An 18,050-nucleotide genomic window follows, 5' to 3' on the forward strand; every position below is an offset into this window, starting at 1 on the left:
GACCTAGTATGACCGTAAACTTAAAGCCAAAAATTCAATTTGCTGAGAAGAACACAAAGTAAAAAGCCAACAGATGGCAAACGAAAATGAACACTATCTCTGATAAAATATAACTAGTCTCTGATAACTGGAACAAAACAAAAACTCAGATCCCAAAATCTATGGAATAGGTAAAAAGATGAAGAAGAAGCTTTCATTAGTTCATTCTCCTGACAAGCTCGTTGATGAAATTCTCACGGTTTCCAGCATCACCACCTTCGACGTAGTGGTTTCTCTTCTTCTTGAGGCCACCGAGTGGTGCCTTCAATTGGAATGGCCAGAGGAAGTTGTTGGCTTCCTTGAAGTGAGGTCCAACAGTCAGATCTCATGGATCAGATCCTCCACACAGATGATACCATGCTTTCCTAGAGCTTGATCCACGATAGAGTTGTCGGTAAGTGCTATCCTCTGGTGGTTCAGCTTTCCATATCCCCTTTTGTAGATCAGTTCCTTAACACTCTTCAAGTTTGGGTATCTACACCAGAGATATCATTCGGTTACAGCAGCGCATTCTCATGGTAGACATATATATATATATACAGAGAGAGAGAGAGAGAGAGATAGAGAGAGAGTCAGATTACATACCCGTAAGTCACGTAAGGTTCAACTCGGCGCAACATGTTGACTGTTGCCTTGTTCACCTTAAGGAACACACCATTGAAGATCTGCACAAATGTATAACACATGTAAACTTCCTGAAACATAAGACTGCTAGATCTATCAGACTAACAAAAGGTATGGGACTAGATGAACATAACAATCTATGAAACCCTACCTGTCTCAAACGCAAGAGCTGCAGAATTTTCTTGGTTTTTGGGTCAATGGCATTGATACTGCAAAAAACACAAACAACCATGTACATGAAACAACAGAAACTGTTTGCAGTATGTATGTGACTGTGAACATAATAGTAAAACACATACCCACGGATACGAATGATAAAGAGCAACTTAGCCTCTGGGTCGACATAGAACCCTCCTTTCAACTTAGCCTCCCTCTTCAAACGGATCAACTCATTATTCTAAAACAAAGAATACAACATTAGAACAAACATCAACAAAAACAGTCATCTTAATTACTTCCAAAACCAAGAAAAGCATGTCTCTTTTACCTTCTCCGCGTACTCTTTGGCATACTGCTCAGCTCTCTTGAAGATAAGCTTGCGGGTCTCAACACTCTTCTTCTTGGCAGCAACAGTTTCCTCTTTCTTGGCTAATGCCCATTCCTCTTGCCTCTTGATCTTCTTCAAGACAGACTCTGGAACCACTACCTTGGATTCAGCCATTTCTCCTACAAATACAAAGCAAATTATAAGTTATAAATCTAATCAAAACAAAATAAAAATGACACCTTTGAGCAATACAACTATCAAAGGGTAGAAATCGAAGCAAGGCAGGAGCATCTATGACAATGATTGAAAACCAACAGAAGCGAAGATCATGAAACTCAACGATATCATAAAGAGGCTAATCAAAATGAATATTCTACAATAGAACCTGAGCGATCAGGTTTATATCGATCTCACGAACATATAACAACCAAACTTGCAATGAATCAAAGAAGACTTACAATTAGAAACGAAACTAAAAGGAAGAAGATCAAAGAGAGAAGCTTACTTGAGATGAAGAGGAAGTCTGAGAGAAAGAGAGAGAGAGAGAAATAGTGAGCGGCGCTGAAGAAGAAGAACAAAACAAACAAGTCGAAAAAATGGGTTTAGGGTTTTTACTTCGTAACCCTAATTTTTCAATTTTTTTAAACGGGCCTTACTTCGTTACATAGGAGGCCAATTTTAGCTAAAGTGGGCTGGTTGAATTGGCCCAAGTGATTTAAAAAATATAATTGGACAATTTGATACAGCCGACCGAGTTATAAAATACATGTTGATGTTGCTATCGATTGACCGGTCAATTGGTTCATCGGTCGTTTGGTTTAGATCGGTTAAATGTATGGTATGTGAAGTTTGATGAATCGATAGGGGCCATAGGGGGACGTATTAATTACTATAGTAGTCTATTTGGTGTTTGATCTTCTTCTACTAATTTAAAGAATTGTCCTTAGATAATGCGGTTTAGACCTTTGACAAAGCCAAATTAAAAATTGGGGTTAGACAGACCTCAGTTAACTCTTGACGTCTCCGTAACATTAATATTTATCATCATCCTCTTATATGCAATATAATACTCATCTCTATGATATTAACTGTTACAAATAAGTATAGTCAGAAAAATTCAAACATAGATAGAGGACATACACACACTGACACCTCATACATTACATTACACCGTATATACAATGTATCAGTATATGATGTGTATGAATTATGAATACAACCTACACTTTATAAAAAAAGAAAGAAAAAAACCATAAAAATGAATATCACCTACCGAATGTGAACCTTTTTAAAATATAGTATAAAAGACACGTTCTAAGGAATAAGATGGTACATTTTGAAAATCGAAATACATATAGACTTGGTCAACTAAGCTAATCAACTCTCATTATATAATGCACTACATGATGGATCAAGAAAATCAAGAATCACCGGAGCTATAATGGCGGGAGGAGGAACGACCTTAGAGTTCACGCCAACATGGGTGGTTGCTCTCGTCTGCTCCGTCATCGTCTCCATCTCTTTCGCCGTCGAGCGTCTCCTCCATCGTGCCGGAAAGGTATATATTATATATATATACACACAAATCTCTATATATGTGTTTGTTTCTATATATAAATATTTGTTGTCGACTAAATGATTACATGTGTAATATAGCAATTTCGGAAGAAGGATCAGAAACAGCTTTTTGGGGCATTACAGAAGATCAAAGAAGGTGACATATCATGTTTTAGCCCAACATTTACATAATTTCCTAGATTTTTTTTTTTTTTTGTCGATCTACATAATTTCCTAGATTATATTAGCTCATTTGTTTTGAAAAGTGCAACATCAACCCCCGTTTATTTAACCCATTATTAAATGAAATCATTGGCAATATAGTTTTTGATCATCCTTCTAACAAGATTCTTACAAAAAATCTTGAATCGGCAACAGAGCTTATGTTACTAGGGTTCATATCGTTGCTACTATCAGTAAGCCAGTCTAAAATAGCAAAAATTTGCATATCAAAGGACCTAAGTGAAAAGTTCCTCCCTTGTGAAAAACCAAAGGATGATAAGTCCCTCAAAGACTCCTCCCATTTCCAGTTCAGCTTCACCGGCCGTCATCTCCTAGCCGGAGATTCCGCTGCCGGCGACTACTGCTCCCAAAAGGTAATTTACCCCTTTTTTAGTTTTTGTTTTGGGGTCAAACCCAAGATTTATCTCTTTTTTTGTTCCTTTTGTAATTTCTTTAGTCTTACACGTTATCAGCATATGTTACATTCTCAATGATTGGATTAGAAGACGTGCATAGATTTGACATAGATCGTCTATAATATGATATATATTTTTGTTTTGAAATTCAGGGGAAGGTGCCGTTAATGTCGTTATCAGCTCTGCACGAGCTTCATATATTCATCTTCGTATTAGCTGTTTCCCACATTATTTTCTGCCTCTTGACCATTGTTTTTGGTACCATGAAGGTAAATATTTACTTACTTAATTACGTACCTTACTTCAAAAATATTAATATATCTGTCTATCTTTATTCACTAATGAATATCACACTGAACGTACAAATCCTAAACTCTAAAACCAAAGCTCACACTACAAGATGCAATTGCTTACTTATATTGTTTATATATATAGCCTAATAAAGATATTGTTAATACTGTCTAATGATTATAACATAATGTTATTGGCATAGATAATGCAATGGAAAAAATGGGAGGATCAAGTATCAGAGAAGGACCACAACACAGACCACGGTATAAAAGAAACTTGGAAAAATAAAGACATATTTTACTTTACTAGAATGGTTTTTTTTTTTTTTTTTCAGGGTCTTAAGAGTTTTTTATTTTGAGCATAACTATAATNATTAACCCTTTTTATACACATATATACATATATATATATCTACACAGTGATCCAGAAGAAATTCACACACGTTCAAGAACACGAATTCATCAGGACACGATTTCTTGGGGTTGGAAAAGCTGATGCTTGCTTTGGATGGGTGGTGAGTCTTTTTTTTTTTTTTGCTTTTTTTTTCTACAAAGGTATCTTAATCCTCAAGGCATGATTTGCAAAAGTTTTGAGTTTTTGAGTGTGTTATTGCCCCATGCAGCAATCATTTATGAAACAGTTTCTTGCGTCAGTCAATAAATCGGATTACATCACGATGAGGCTAGGATTTGTCACGGTATGTATCTCGTATTTTGATTCGTCCTTAGAACTGAGTTTCTATCTACAAAAAAATCAAAACAACTTCTTCTTTTCTCTTCTTTCCTATTAGACTCATTGCAAGACCAACCCAAAATTCAATTTCCATAAGTATTTAATGCGTGCCCTTAATTCCGATTTCAAGAAAGTTGTCGGTATCAGGTAAAAGATTTCTAAGATTTTCTAAGAAAAACATACTTAACTGGAAATGCTATTCTTGATTCTGTTCTAATGTATATATCAATCTCGCAGTTGGTACCTTTGGGTATTTGTGGTTTTCTTCTTGCTTCTAAACATTGCTGGTGAGAGATGACTTCTTTTAATTAACTTTGATCCACAAAGTTTTCTTTCGGTTAATCATCATCAATTCGATTCTATATTTCTTGCAGCATGGCATGTTTACTTCTGGATAGCTTTTATTCCATTGATTGTAAGTCCCTGAAACCGCTCCACCATGTCTAATATATATTCTTCAAACCCATCTTGACCCTAAACTTGTTATCCCCTCAGCTTTTGCTTGCCGTGGGGACGAAGTTGGAGCATATCATCACAGATTTGGCTCATGACGTTGCAGAGAAACACGTTGCTGTTGAAGGAGATTTGGTTGTCCGACCATCAGATGATTTGTTCTGGTTTCAAAGTCCCCGGCTAATTCTCTTCTTGATCCATTTCATTCTTTTCCAGAACTCCTTTGAATTAGCCTACTTCTTCTTTATCCTCGTAAGTTTACTTGTACCATAAGTCTATCTAAACCATTCTAGAAGATATCAATTAAACGCTGGCAACTGTTACAACAGTTTCAATATGGTTGGGATTCTTGCATCATGGGACATGTCAAGTTCATAATTCCAAGACTCATCATCGGGTAATAGTAGCCATTATATCGCCAACGCTTCTTAAATCTATCTCCTTAAAAGTTTCTTGATCTTGATATGTAGAATCTTTTGACTCTGTTTTTCAGGGCATTGGTTCAGCTTCTCTGCAGTTATAGTACCTTACCGCTCTACGCACTTGTCACTCAGGTATAGATTTTATATCTCCTTGTGTTCTGATATCAACTAGACAAAGACACAAACTCAAAACCACACCTTCTTCTTTTGGTGAAAAGATGGGAAGTTCATACAAAGGTGCAATATTCAACGAGCAGACACAGCAACAACTTGTTGGATGGGCAAAAACGGCTAGAAAGGAAGTGAAGAAAAGTTCAACTCAGGCAGGTAGCAGTCATGGTGGCAGTCCAAACCCTCTTGCCGCTACTCCTTCACCTCGGTCTATTCAGTTGCAGTCGTTGCTAGGAAAAGGCTCGTCTCAACAAAACCAGCACGTTGGGAAAACATCAGAGATTGTTGAGAAAGATTAACAAAAGCTTCCATCAGACAAAAACTTCGTGAGACTTTGTTTAGTATCGAAAACTGATTTAACAGTGTTGTAAGAAATATGTACAGCAAAGATGCTGAATCTCTTTTGTCAATTGATCAAACAAACGAACGATGTGCTTTCTAAACAAGCCTTTGGTTTTGGAAAATCTTTAAGATTCCGTCAGTATCATAAAATGATCTTCTACATGTAACAACGGGTACTACTAGTCTCGACCTATAGACGACATTAGTATAAACATCGGACCTAACTCTTCTTTACAGCCTCCAATTTGATGATCAAACATCTAGAAGAAATGCTATATAACATTTCTTTAAACTATAAATGCAGCGAACAAAGAAAGAAGTAAAAGAGGATTCTCTGTTAGATGTCACTCCAAACAGGAACCACGAAATCCAACATTTTTGGTTTTAACATTGCGTTTATAAAAACAGGGTAAAGGGAAACTGGTGATAACGATAAAATCTGCATCTAACAGACAACATAACGAGGGGCGAAAGAGAACCGATTATACATCATGGTGATAGTACAGAGAGAGAAGAGAGACAGAGCTTGCAAATTTGTTTCCATCATTCCTCTGCAGCACTAGCTGCGTTAAGATCCACACTTAGATCCAATTCCTGCAACACAAAAAGAAAATGATCACATCCCAATCGCAAAAGATGCAGCGGTTCATCAATAAAACAAATATAATTGTGATTCTGGAACAGTACCTTTCCAGTGATCAGTTTATACATGTTCAACACATCAACAACAGTTGTGTCAAAGTGTGTTGTAGCATCATAACTCTGTTTAGCACATGAAAAAAATATGTTATTACAAACCAGCCAACTTTAGGAAGCTCACAAAAAAAAAGGATAACTACACTAACCGTTGAAATGAAGCAGTTGTCCAAAGTGGGTTCGTTAACAGGCTCATATCTATCATAGATGTCGAAGAACAGCTCATCAACAGGACCAAGAAGGTCGATTCCAGGCTTGAGCTCGGTTTGAGGGTTATCAGTTTCAGCGTCTGTCGACACAAATGCTATGAATTTTCCCTTGGGAGCAACGTTGTGTGAATACGAACAACAGAAGACATACCTGTCAGTTACAATATAAATGTAATTATGAGCCGAGAAACAACATACCAATAGACTCAATGTTTACACAATGCAAGGTTTTATAGTGTTTGAAAATGTCCTGTAATCAAGAAAATATAGTGTTGAGAAGAGTCTCTTGCCAACATTCGTCTAAAGAGAAATCCATCTAAATTTTACCTCTCAGCTACAGTTTTGAATGAAGAAAGGTATCTCAGCAAGCTCAAGAGCATAATTCAGACAAAGCTTAGCTATCACAGAGAACAAATCTATGCAAATCGAAGTTTCTGTTCCTTCAAGTCATTCAAACTCATTTACTTCTATAAGTGGAACCAAAGCATTAATAAGAGAACTCACATGTCTGATTTGCGGCCCAATTGTTTTTGGGGTAGGATGACTTGCACTGAGTGAGAATCATTGGTGTTTGGAATAGGATGGCTCATAATAGCAATTGCCCGAGCAACCTTTCCAATCTTCCTGACCTTTTTTAATTGGATTATGAAACATATCAATATTATGTTAACATACATAATTAGGAAACAGTGGGAGATTTTAATATGCCTAACAGGCTCACATATTAACAGACCAGAAATCACAGATGGGAACTGTATGCATCCAACAAAAAAAATAAAGAGAGCTTCTTGCTCCAATGGAGAACATCAGACAAACCTAAATAACAGTGTAACTTGTGGTCGCAGTCATTACCTTGTTGGGCAGGTAAGATGGATCGCAGACAACTTTCTTGCATTTGGCAGTCTCTCCCTCAGATGTAACACCAGTAACCTTACCCTCCTCATCGAACTCTACCTGTTATAGAAGCAACATCAGTTGCTGAACGATTGAAGCAAACAGCTGCAAAGATAAGGAAGCCAAAGACATACCTTACACTCAGGTTTGTTCAACATATATGTCCCACCATAGACAGCACTAAGCCGTGCAAATGCCTAAACCAAGAAAAAGAAGAAATAAAATCAAATAGATTCAAGAAAACACATCCAAATCATCAGAATAGGTGCACCAACCACATAAAGCATGTATATAACGATAAAGACAAACCTGAGGCAATTCTCCCAACCCATAGAGAGGATAAATATATGGTGAACCTCCTTGGAAACGTGCAAGGGACTCCGCATAAAGCTGATAAAACATTTCAAGCAAACAGTGTCAAAAAATGCTTAACTCAGAGATAAATGCAAGAATGTTAAAACAAGGGGGGGAGAGCCATAGTTTACAGTCCCACAAGAGCAATTCACCTTCATTCTCATAACAGTATCATAGGCAGGCTGGTGGAGATGATTGTCATTACAGTGAAGTGCCACCGCATGACCAATAAAGTCAATAGTATCTTCACCAAGACCGAATGTCCTGCCAAAATGTAATCTTAATAGTTAGCAGCAGATAGTCTAAATCAAATATTGACAACACCATAATGATGAAACAAAAGAACATCAGCTTACGCAATCAACTCCTTCGTTGTAACTCTTCTCAAATCCATTCCATTATGTGTTTTTGGGTCCTTCTCGTCGTAATCCTGAACATAGCTGAAAAACTTTCCAGCTCGGCGTTTCTCAAAAATACCCATAAGAGGAGATTTGAGGGCCTCCATTGGAGTTGCTGGCACCTTTTGGACCTGCAGGATATAAACAGTAAAGTATCTAGAGAAAGAAAAATTACTTAAGCTGCAAAAATCTGCAGCTAGAATCTTCAGTGAAAAGCTTTTAACCAACAGAAAGAATGGGAGAAAGAAAGATGCACACTTGAAATCTATGGGAAAAAAGAAGGAAGAGAAATGAGTCACAAGATCAAATGAGAATGAGTCGTCACTGTACCTTGCCTTTGACAAAAACATAGCTTCCATCAACAGCTTTAAAAGACAAGTACTTAGTCACATCCGTATGAATAAGGACACGAACAAGCTTTCCATTGGCCATCATAAACTGGTCCGCCACATTGAGAGAGAGAAGAGTTAAGTAAGTAATCCGAAATTATTAGCACAATAAAAGGCTAGCAAAGAGAGGATAAAGCTAGAAAGCAGCAAATATGATGATAGATACCTTAGGCATCATGTCAACATTGTAGTCTCTGCTAGAGCCTAAATGAGCAGGAGCCTTTTCTTCTCCCCTGAACTTCTTCCACAGCTGTAAAAAAAACAAAGCAACATCAATAACGCTTTGCTAAACCATAACTTATCATACCAAAAAAAAAGTCTTAAGAGAGTATAGATTAGACCTGATTGAGATTAAGAGATGTTGACTCTCCACCGTAGTAATCATTCCTGTCCATGTGAAGTACCTATTCGGAATACAACACATCATTAGATTACTTAAAAGAAGTAAACTTAGCTTATTATCGATTGAAGACAAAGTCAGCTAGAAGGCATCTATCATTCACATCATGAAATTTAGTGTTTTTCCGCAATCTCTCAATAAACACAAGTATCAAAATTGTAAAAAATCGCGAGGCCGATTGGTTCAATGATCAAAACCCCAAGTTGAAGCTCACAGAGCAATCGCCTAAAAATCGGGAAACCATAGCTAAGACCACACATAATCCGAGATAGAGTTCTCACCAAGATCCGTTCTCCGGATCAAACATAGGATTGAAAAAGTTGCGAGAAACAAAACAAGAGAAAGAGGAGGAAAGAGAAAGAGAGAGAGACCTTAATACCATCGACGGAGAGAAGACCACTGAGGATGCACTCCTTGAGACCAGTACCCAGAACAATGACTTCGTACTCTTCATCCATAGCTTTAGCCGATCCCCCCAAAGTCTCACACCGAAGAAAAGACTCCGACTTTTTTTTTTAGTAGTCTAAAGAAGATGGAGAGAGAGAGAGAAAGACAGAGCGAGATCGGTGATTGCGTATTTGCGTTCCGTCTATTTATCAATAATCTCCGGCGAATATAAATTTCCTTTTTTATTTATTTCGACGTGTAATAAAATTTCCTTTAAATAGTTTTCTTTATTTTATTTTATTTAAAAGAAATTATTTTTTCCTATATTCGAGTTTTTTTTACAATGGATATAATCAAAATGTATATAGGATAAAAACGTTTTCTGTTTATTTTTTTACGAGAAGTCAACACTAAAAAGTAAAAAAAAAATCAGGTCATAAAAGTAATAAACTGAAGAAGAAAAAAAAAGAGAAGAAAAGGTCATGTCAAAAGATGAAATTATGTGCGAGAGTGATTGCTAAATTCGTAGAGATGCATGTAAAACAGGATGTGTTTGTATATTTTGAAGTATAAAACATTTTGATGTACTTATTAGCCGAAAGGATGGAAAATAACAGGAGACCCTTTGTGATTGGGATGGTGAAATTAGAGTAAAGCAGCGAGGATGGGAAATAACAATGAATAAAGATGCACACAAAGTAAGTAAGTAACAAAATCACACTTCTAAATAATTAAAAATCGCATTACCAAAAAGAATTAGACCCAGTAACGTATAAAGGCATTGGAGAAGTAGTTTAGATACAGAAATATTAAATAATAAAAATTTCAGATTTGTTGATCAATAGGTTATCAGAGAAGAAGCACAAGTTCTGATGGCTTCAGTGCACTTCTCAAACGGTAATTATAGAGGTAGTAATGCATCATTCCACCTACTGGATCAAACTTCAAATCTTTCAAGAAACTCTCATTGTGCATCCCATCCAAAGCGGAGAACACATCGAAACCTTCTTTCTTAGAGACGATTAGTGCATCCTTCATCAGCTGGGTAAAAATAATAATCAAAATCTATATAGTAAAGTTACCAAAATTTGTAAAAATATTAAGGTAAATAGAATATAATGCAAGAGACAGAAAATAGTTGTTGCAAGCCATGATGTAAAAATATTAAGGTAAATAGAATATTAAGGTAAAAATCTTATTTTTTTTATTAAATAATAGTATTTTATAACTATTACCAATTATCTATAACTTTAACCAAAATATATCAAGTAAACTCACACATAATAACGTTAAAAAATAGCAGTTATTTGTTGACTGAATAATTTGTCAAAATTTAAACAACTACCATTAATTTCATAGTTGGACATAATTTGTACAACTTAACATATAAATGATGTCACCTTCCTCCGACACTTTCACTCGTCTCGCCCTCGAATTTTAGTTATTTTGTTTTTATTTTCTGAACTTTTAATTATTAATTAAAGATAAAATGTCAATTTATTCAATATAGTATATAAACTTCAAATAATCTATACTAAATAAAAGTAAAAGTTATAAGCTCCTAAGACTGTCCACCTAGGATTTAGAACATACAATCGGAATTCGACATCTCACAAAATTAACATTTTTAAAATTTCCAGAATTTTCTATATTAAGATTTTTTAAAACAATCAATCAAGATTTAACATGTCATTAATTAACAATTTTTAAACTTCCAGATTTTTATAGAAAAAGGAAAATTCTAAATTTATGGAAATAAAAAAACTATGTACAATATGAGGGATGTATTGGATTTAATATTTTAGGGATTTGCTGGGATTTTAATATTTCAAGATTTTGAGAGATTTAAGTATAATTTTGAGAGATTTTGATATTTTGGTAGAATTTTGAGATTTGAATTTTGGGATTTGGTGAGATTTGATTATTAAATTTTAGGTGATTTTAGAATACAAAAAGGAAAGAAAAGAATCATATTTGGGTGATCAGAGAAGCCTACCTTTAAACGGCTTGTTGATCCATAAAGCCTACTTTTCTAATCCTTATAGACAGTGTTGAGGGTCAGAGAAGACTCAAAAAACCATACACGGATGATGTAGTTAAGAAAATATACTTGAAGCAAACACATGGAAGATAATACAGCTAAGAAATACACTTGGCTTCTTGAACAGAGCGTGGGCAGAGCTCAGCAGCATATTTAACAAGCTCGCTGAGACATCGATCCCATTTGTTTTTATCAAGGCTCTCAAAGATTATGGATTGAAGGGTCACATCAGAGGGAATGGCATCGGAATCACGTCTTAAATCAAAAGGACAGGTAGAATCCCAATAGCAATTTTGAACAATATCATCCTATCATGTGAAAGAAAAAGAGGATCCAAATCTTAAAATTTCTATTAAGCAGATGGTTCTAAACCATAACCAACCAAAACGCTAATTAAAAATGTAAGAGCCTCTGAAACAGTGAATTATACACAGAAGGTACTTACCCCATGTTCTTCCAAGACATCGATCATGTATATGGCTTCAGCTTCAAATTTCATAATATGGTCTGGGTGCTCTTTAATCATGAGATCCCGAATATCATTTCTCAATGCACGTACACATCGCAATAATTCTAGGGCAGTAAGAATCACAAAAAAAACTTTGCAAATAATGAAAAATTCGAAGAAACCCATTAAAGAAGAGAGCTTACCCAGCGAAGGAACTCCATCTTTTGCCCGTAGAGATATGATCTCATGGGTGAGTGATATTGAGAACATGGAGTTGTACATGTCGAAGATTTTTTTTTTTTTTTTTTTTTTTGAGATCGAAGAAGATCATTTTTTAAACAAATATTTTAAAGTTTCACCTTTAAAGGTATGATTTTGGAAGACATATTTTTGAACTAAAAATGTTTGCAAAGTCTCCTAGAATCCCAGTCAATAGATTTTTTTAAAAGATTTATGATTTTTTGAATAACAGTAGATTTGAGGTGAGATTTATAAATGATTGATTGAATAACAAGAGATTATAAATGATTTTTATAAATTTCACATTCAATAACATTAGATTTCAGATGATTTTTAAAAATCACTAATTAAATAACAAGAGATTTAAGAATACCCCAAAATCTCCTAAAGTATCAAATTCAATACACCCCCCTATATCTCACATCGGCTAGAAATTTTTTAGACAATGGTTCCAAACCAGTATAAATAAAATTAATATGTTTCCAACAACGAATGAGCAAGAAAGCTTGATTTATCAGACATCTAACTTTAAAAGTTTTATTCGGTTTAATCTGGTTTTTTATTTGATCAAACTAAAATTTTAAAAATTTTCAAAAAAATATTATAATATTTAACTTTTTTTTTTCAAAATTTTAAATATTATAAATATTGAAACTTTTAAAAGTTCATAGCTTTTAAAAAAATTTTAAATATTATAATTTTTAAAATTTAATAGTTTAAAATATTATAAATATTAAAAAATTTTAAAAAGTTCAAATCTTATATTTCGAATCTTTTAAAAGGTCCAAATCTTATATTTCGAATCTTTTAAAAAATTTAAAGTATTATAAATATTGAAACTTCTAAAAATGTGTGTTGGACTTAAAGTTTTCGTTTTTATCTGATGGTCGAGTGTGTGTTGGACTTGGAATATATAAAGCTAGCGGCGATCGTCTCTCTTGATCAAATGAGAGACAATTAATTATACAACGTTGAAAAAAGACAACGCTCTCTAATAGTACAATGTTGGAAAAAACGATAATTCAAAGTTTGTTTCCAACAATTGGAGATCAACAGTTGAGTTCCAAAGTATTAAAGAAAGACAGTTAATTCAGTCACGAGGTCCGGATGTCATTTATGTGGACTGGAAACGATATAGAAGATGAAGCTCAAAGGAAGAGAATTGTGTTGTCAATAAATTTGTATGGTCAAGTCCCCTGATTTTTCTAAGTTCTAACCTTCAACAGATCCTCTCACACCCATGTCATCAGCTTGGTGGAGATTCGACAAAGACAAATTCAAGGGCACATAGTAGCCCGGTTTTGTTATGTAATTCATCTGAATATGGCCTAGACAAAAGACAAAGCTCTTCTTTTTATTGACCAAGACCACTATTTTTGTTTGTAAGAAATATAGCTACCATTGTCTAAAACAATTCAGTAATCAAAAAAGACAACAAATTTAGTTAAGTGAAAACGAAGAGACGAAAAATAATTTCTCATATCAATCAATCAATCTTTGAAAAAACAAATATAATTATTTTTATTCCAAAATAAGAGAAAACAAATATAATTCTTTTTCCAAAAAGAAAAAAAGAGAAAACAAATCTCTGATAAATTATTTTTATTTTGCAGCGTCGTAAGTTGTAACCTCTCAATGAAAAATCTCGTCCAGGTTCGCTCGCTCCCCTCCTTGTCAAATTTCTCATGTTCCTTTGTCATGTATTTGCAATTTCGCATTTTTCTTCTTCTTTCATCCGATGCAATCCTCAGGCCCGAATTCACAATTTCTTGGGTCGGCCATGGATTCTGATTGCTTGGAATCAGTGCCTAGTTTTTATTTTTTTTTGTTTTGTTTTAGTTTTCGATGCTTATGTTGACTAGTACTACTACCTTTTTTGCTTTAAATTCAGACTCTTTGGAGCAATCTGAGGAGTGGCTACTGATTCCGCCGCACAAGTCTGGATTTTTCTGGTATTGGTAATATCGTAAAGGTTATTGCTTTCTCTCTTCTAGTGTGTTGTTTGGGGGTGGATGGAGAACCAAGAGATCGTTACGGTGGAAGGAGTAGCTGAAGGGAGTGGTGTGGTTTTTGCAAGAGCGTCACCTCTTATAGCTACAACAACTCAACCGAGCAATTGCTGTGCTTGTTGTAGTGCAAAGAAACTGCAATGCAGGGGTAATAATAATAATGCTCATCTTAACAGACAGGATAGAATCGAATTGGGTAGACTTTTCCAAGGTTCTGTTAGCTCACAGGATTGGCAACTTTCCGAGAGGTTCATTCGTCTTGCTGATCCTCAGACTTTGAATGATTTCTTGTGTATTAGTCTAGATTCTATTTGGTTCTTGAGCACTGAGCACGAGTTTAAGGGGATCACGGGATTGATTTCGAAGATCATATGTCGTGGTGCTCATGACTATACTAGAGCTACGCTTAGGACTTCGTTTCTTGCTTCTTGTGTTTCTTCTTGCCACAGCCGGACTGCGAGTCTTGCTGATACTGTAACTCTTATGGCTCAAAGGTACACACATTTGGTTCTCTCATTAGATGATGGCAACGCATTTTTGGATTATTAGTAGAGAATTGGGTTTATGTTATGATTCCTTGCTTTTTATTCTGCTTCATTCGTTCACCAATTTGTGTCCTAGTTGTTACAGTGATTGGTTATATCTGCAAGTGTTTTAACTAGTTTGTTAATTTTGTGCTGATTGAAAGGTTTTGATATTGCTTGTACAATTCTCGGATTAGATCTCATCAATGCCTTTTTGGTTTCCCTTGCCTCTTGTCTTGTTTGTTTAAAAACATATATTGCCAATACTTATGACTTATTAGAGTGTTCTTATATAATTGTTACATGGTTATCGGATTCAAAGTTGGTTAGAACAAGGAAGTTTTTAACTAGTGTGCTATTGAGTGTGGTGAATTAGAAAAGAACGAGATGTAGCTATGTAGGTCTCTAGAGGTGCTAGTTTTTAAATCGATAGGTGATAGTGATGGCAAAAGCTGAATGTGCTGCATGTCTTTGCTTCCTAATCTTATTGAAGCCTTAACTTGTCTTTAGATGTTTACAGGTTAAACCGTTTAATTCCTTCCATGAACACATGCTAATCTCCCCAGAACATTTCAGTTTTCCAAAATAACATTTGTCTCAACATATTCTGCAATTGGTTTGGCTTGTAGCGTTACATTCATTCACAATTCGTGAGACTTTCCTTTCCATTTATTTTCACATAAAGCAATCCATGATGTTTTCTTGTATCTTTGATGTATCCATTGTTACAACTCACAAATAGACATTTCTTGCTCTACTGCTAAACTTCAATGCTCATATTCAATCAATTGTAATTGTCATGTTGATTTCCTCTCAGTCATAATTTTTCCATCTCGGCGTTTCCAGGTTGCATGAGCGTCTCCAAGAGTGTAACGGTGATGAGGTCCTCAAAGCAGAAGCTGATGCCAAAGTTCAAAAGTTTACTGAATGGGCCCTCAAATGTATAGGTTTTCACTCCCGATGCCAGGGCCCTAGAGATAAAGCTAACCAAGACTCAGCTGCTGAGATCCAACTCCAGCTTTCTGCTTTCAAGATGTTCTTAGATCTTGCTGGAAACCATCTATCAGGAAAGGATTTCACAGAAGCCTTTGATGCAGCTTGCTTCCCGCTTACGCTGTTCTCTACCTCGTTTAATCCTGGTTGGGCTTCTGGAATCTCAGCTACTGTCATTCATGGATTGCTTGGTATGTTGGTGGAAGGAGGCGCAGATAACGTAAATCAGTGCTTCCTTGAAGCTTCTCGTTTTGGGAGCACAGAACTTGTGCGCATCTTGTTGCAGGTAAATCTAATCCTTAATGATTGCTTGCAAGCTTCTTTGTGCAATCTAACTGAACTTTTCCATGGTACAGATTGCTCAAAGGAATAGCTTAGACGTGGATGTTGACTTAGCCCTGGGTTTTGCTTCGCATTATAGTAAAATCGAAACTATGAATTGCCTTGTGGAAGAAGGTCATGCGATTGCTTTCTTGGGTCCCTTGATGAGAGCAGCGGAGAGAGGTTGCATGCAAGTTGTTCAATGGTTTGTGAAAAGAGGTTGCCGTGAGATGGAGCTATGCTTAGCTCTCACAGCCGCCACTTCAAGCAGCCAGGTCGAGGTTGCTGCTTATCTCCTTCCTCATGTACCAAGACCCGTCCTCACTGCTCTCAGCATTGAAATCCTCAAAGCAGCCGGTGAAAGAAGTGGTGGTTCCCTCTACGGAGTAGAGTTTCTCCTAAAATCAGATTTCCTCCGGGATCCAGTAGCCACATATTCAGTTGCAGACACCATTGCAAAGTCAGAAGACGAGTCTGTTCCTTCACATCTTAAATCGTTTCTCCAAAAACACTGGTCAGAGGCTGCATTCAACCAAGGATTGAGGGAAAGCCAGGAAAATTTTATGAATTTCNAATCGAAACTATGAATTGCCTTGTGGAAGAAGGTCATGCGATTGCTTTCTTGGGTCCCTTGATGAGAGCAGCGGAGAGAGGTTGCATGCAAGTTGTTCAATGGTTTGTGAAAAGAGGTTGCCGTGAGATGGAGCTATGCTTAGCTCTCACAGCCGCCACTTCAAGCAGCCAGGTCGAGGTTGCTGCTTATCTCCTTCCTCATGTACCAAGACCCGTCCTCACTGCTCTCAGCATTGAAATCCTCAAAGCAGCCGGTGAAAGAAGTGGTGGTTCCCTCTACGGAGTAGAGTTTCTCCTAAAATCAGATTTCCTCCGGGATCCAGTAGCCACATATTCAGTTGCAGACACCATTGCAAAGTCAGAAGACGAGTCTGTTCCTTCACATCTTAAATCGTTTCTCCAAAAACACTGGTCAGAGGCTGCATTCAACCAAGGATTGAGGGAAAGCCAGGAAAATTTTATGAATTTCATGAGGGTTTTGAAACTTGGAGAGTCTGCAATAAGTCTAAAGGATCTCCCAGCACCATTGAGAGTAGCAATCGCCTACATGCCGCTGTACAGAGAGTGTGTGAAGGCGGGTGGGCGCCTGCTCTCACAGAATCTAAGGGGACAGCTTGTTGAAGCCGCAAAACAGCTTCAAGGGTTCGATGTGGCCTCAGAAGAAGTAAAGAAAGGTCATCATCAGCTCATGGCAGTTTTGGAGCATCACCTTCCTCTATTTTTGGTCAAAGCTTCTTCACACTGAGCAACTATGGATCCAGCATCTGAGCTATTGGCGTTAACACAAGTCGTTTTCTTACAATAGTTGAAAAAAATAAGAACTGAGAAACAACATACCACTACGGTTTTGGATTCTGATCCAGGTTGTGAGATGATGAATCAAAACTTCCTATGGGAATGTCTTTGTCAAGTCTCTCTAAATCTGTCTTTTATGCATCCTAAACCATGGGAGAGAATGATAATGAAAGCCTTATATATTATTATTTCATCTATAAATAAAAGCAATGCAGATTACATTACTTCATCTGTAATCAAAGTTACTACTTCTGTCTCATAGTCGTTAAGTCTCTGCAATCAAAGCCTTTCAATATTAAGTTATTATAAAGAAACAATGTCCCAATCTCATCTGGTTTTGTTTCAAACCATTAGAAAAGTTAAAATCAAGAAACAATGGAAACAATTAAATTCTCTTTATTTATATAGTTGTATAATTCTGCATCAACAAGAAACAAAGTTTTACAAATGAAATAGTATTAATCTCTTACCCTGAAACCTTAAAGTAAATTACAACAAGACAAAACTTCCTCTGTTTTTTTTTTAAGGATTTCTTCAATTAAAGAAACGTTTTACATAAAAGTGGAAGAAGAAGAAGAAGAAGAAGAAGAAGAAGAAGTTACTACTACATGTTTGGAATTAGA

At 36.0% G+C, this 18,050-nt stretch overlaps 4 protein-coding genes and 1 pseudogene across 5 annotated transcripts in view; 2 read left to right on the forward strand and 3 right to left on the reverse strand.

Moving 5' to 3' along the window:
• LOC104784927 lies at positions 1-1,745 on the reverse strand (annotated as a pseudogene).
• Positions 2,496-5,918, forward strand: LOC104784928 (MLO-like protein 15). The gene is made up of 14 exons (XM_010510037.1): positions 2,496-2,708; positions 2,807-2,864; positions 3,086-3,303; positions 3,498-3,614; positions 3,839-3,899; positions 4,056-4,150; positions 4,259-4,333; positions 4,427-4,515; positions 4,606-4,655; positions 4,743-4,783; positions 4,864-5,073; positions 5,151-5,218; positions 5,315-5,375; positions 5,462-5,918. The coding sequence occupies exons 1-14, from the start codon at positions 2,592-2,594 to the stop codon at positions 5,711-5,713; spliced, it is 1,512 nt and encodes a 503-aa protein (XP_010508339.1). The 5' UTR covers positions 2,496-2,591; the 3' UTR covers positions 5,714-5,918.
• LOC104784929 (guanosine nucleotide diphosphate dissociation inhibitor 1) lies at positions 6,073-9,700 on the reverse strand. The gene is made up of 13 exons (XM_010510038.2): positions 9,468-9,700; positions 9,038-9,100; positions 8,863-8,946; positions 8,638-8,745; positions 8,266-8,438; positions 8,062-8,173; positions 7,865-7,945; positions 7,690-7,752; positions 7,514-7,615; positions 7,166-7,290; positions 6,602-6,812; positions 6,444-6,518; positions 6,073-6,350 (listed from the first exon to the last, which is right to left on the reverse strand). Exons 1-13 carry the CDS (start codon positions 9,552-9,554, stop codon positions 6,300-6,302), a joined length of 1,335 nt encoding a protein of 444 aa, XP_010508340.1. The 5' UTR covers positions 9,555-9,700; the 3' UTR covers positions 6,073-6,299.
• LOC104784932 (ankyrin repeat protein SKIP35-like) lies at positions 13,773-17,656 on the forward strand. The gene is made up of 5 exons (XM_010510040.1): positions 13,773-13,865; positions 14,104-14,715; positions 15,592-16,024; positions 16,095-16,215; positions 16,686-17,656. Exons 2-5 carry the CDS (start codon positions 14,225-14,227, stop codon positions 17,375-17,377), a joined length of 1,737 nt encoding a protein of 578 aa, XP_010508342.1. The 5' UTR covers positions 13,773-13,865; positions 14,104-14,224; the 3' UTR covers positions 17,378-17,656.
• Positions 17,804-18,050, reverse strand: part of LOC104784933 (ARGOS-like protein) — a 1,381-nt gene continuing 1,134 nt past the window's right edge. Inside the window, exon 2 of one of the 2 annotated variants that reach the window (XM_019245646.1) lies at positions 17,804-18,035. In XM_019245646.1, coding sequence (XP_019101191.1) covers positions 17,979-18,035 — 57 coding nt within the window. In that variant the 3' untranslated portion in view covers positions 17,804-17,978. The other variant, XM_019245645.1, reaches the window with a different exon arrangement.

The sequence above is a fragment of the Camelina sativa genome, chromosome 5, assembly GCF_000633955.1.
Source record: "Camelina sativa cultivar DH55 chromosome 5, Cs, whole genome shotgun sequence".
Lineage (NCBI taxonomy): Eukaryota > Viridiplantae > Streptophyta > Magnoliopsida > Brassicales > Brassicaceae > Camelina > Camelina sativa.

Excerpts from the sequence above, each read along its gene's own strand:
- LOC104784928 (XM_010510037.1), top strand. The coding sequence starts at position 2,592 with ATGGCGGGAGGAGGAACGACCTTAGAGTTCACGCCAACATGGGTGGTT. Across the intron at positions 4,151-4,258 it reads ATGCTTGCTTTGGATGGGTG|CAATCATTTATGAAACAGTT; the intron begins GTGAGTCTTTTT and ends TGCCCCATGCAG. Across the intron at positions 4,656-4,742 it reads CTTGCTTCTAAACATTGCTG|CATGGCATGTTTACTTCTGG; the intron begins GTGAGAGATGAC and ends TATTTCTTGCAG.
- LOC104784929 (XM_010510038.2), bottom strand. The coding sequence starts at position 9,554 with ATGGATGAAGAGTACGAAGTCATTGTTCTGGGTACTGGTCTCAAGGAG. Across the intron at positions 8,439-8,637 it reads ATGTTTTTGTCAAAGGCAAG|GTCCAAAAGGTGCCAGCAAC; the intron begins GTACAGTGACGA and ends TATATCCTGCAG. Across the intron at positions 6,519-6,601 it reads ACAACTGCTTCATTTCAACG|AGTTATGATGCTACAACACA; the intron begins GTTAGTGTAGTT and ends TGTGCTAAACAG.
- LOC104784932 (XM_010510040.1), top strand. The coding sequence starts at position 14,225 with ATGGAGAACCAAGAGATCGTTACGGTGGAAGGAGTAGCTGAAGGGAGT. Across the intron at positions 16,025-16,094 it reads TTGTGCGCATCTTGTTGCAG|ATTGCTCAAAGGAATAGCTT; the intron begins GTAAATCTAATC and ends TCCATGGTACAG. Across the intron at positions 16,216-16,685 it reads TCATGCGATTGCTTTCTTGG|GTCCCTTGATGAGAGCAGCG; the intron begins GTCCCTTGATGA and ends TTGCTTTCTTGG.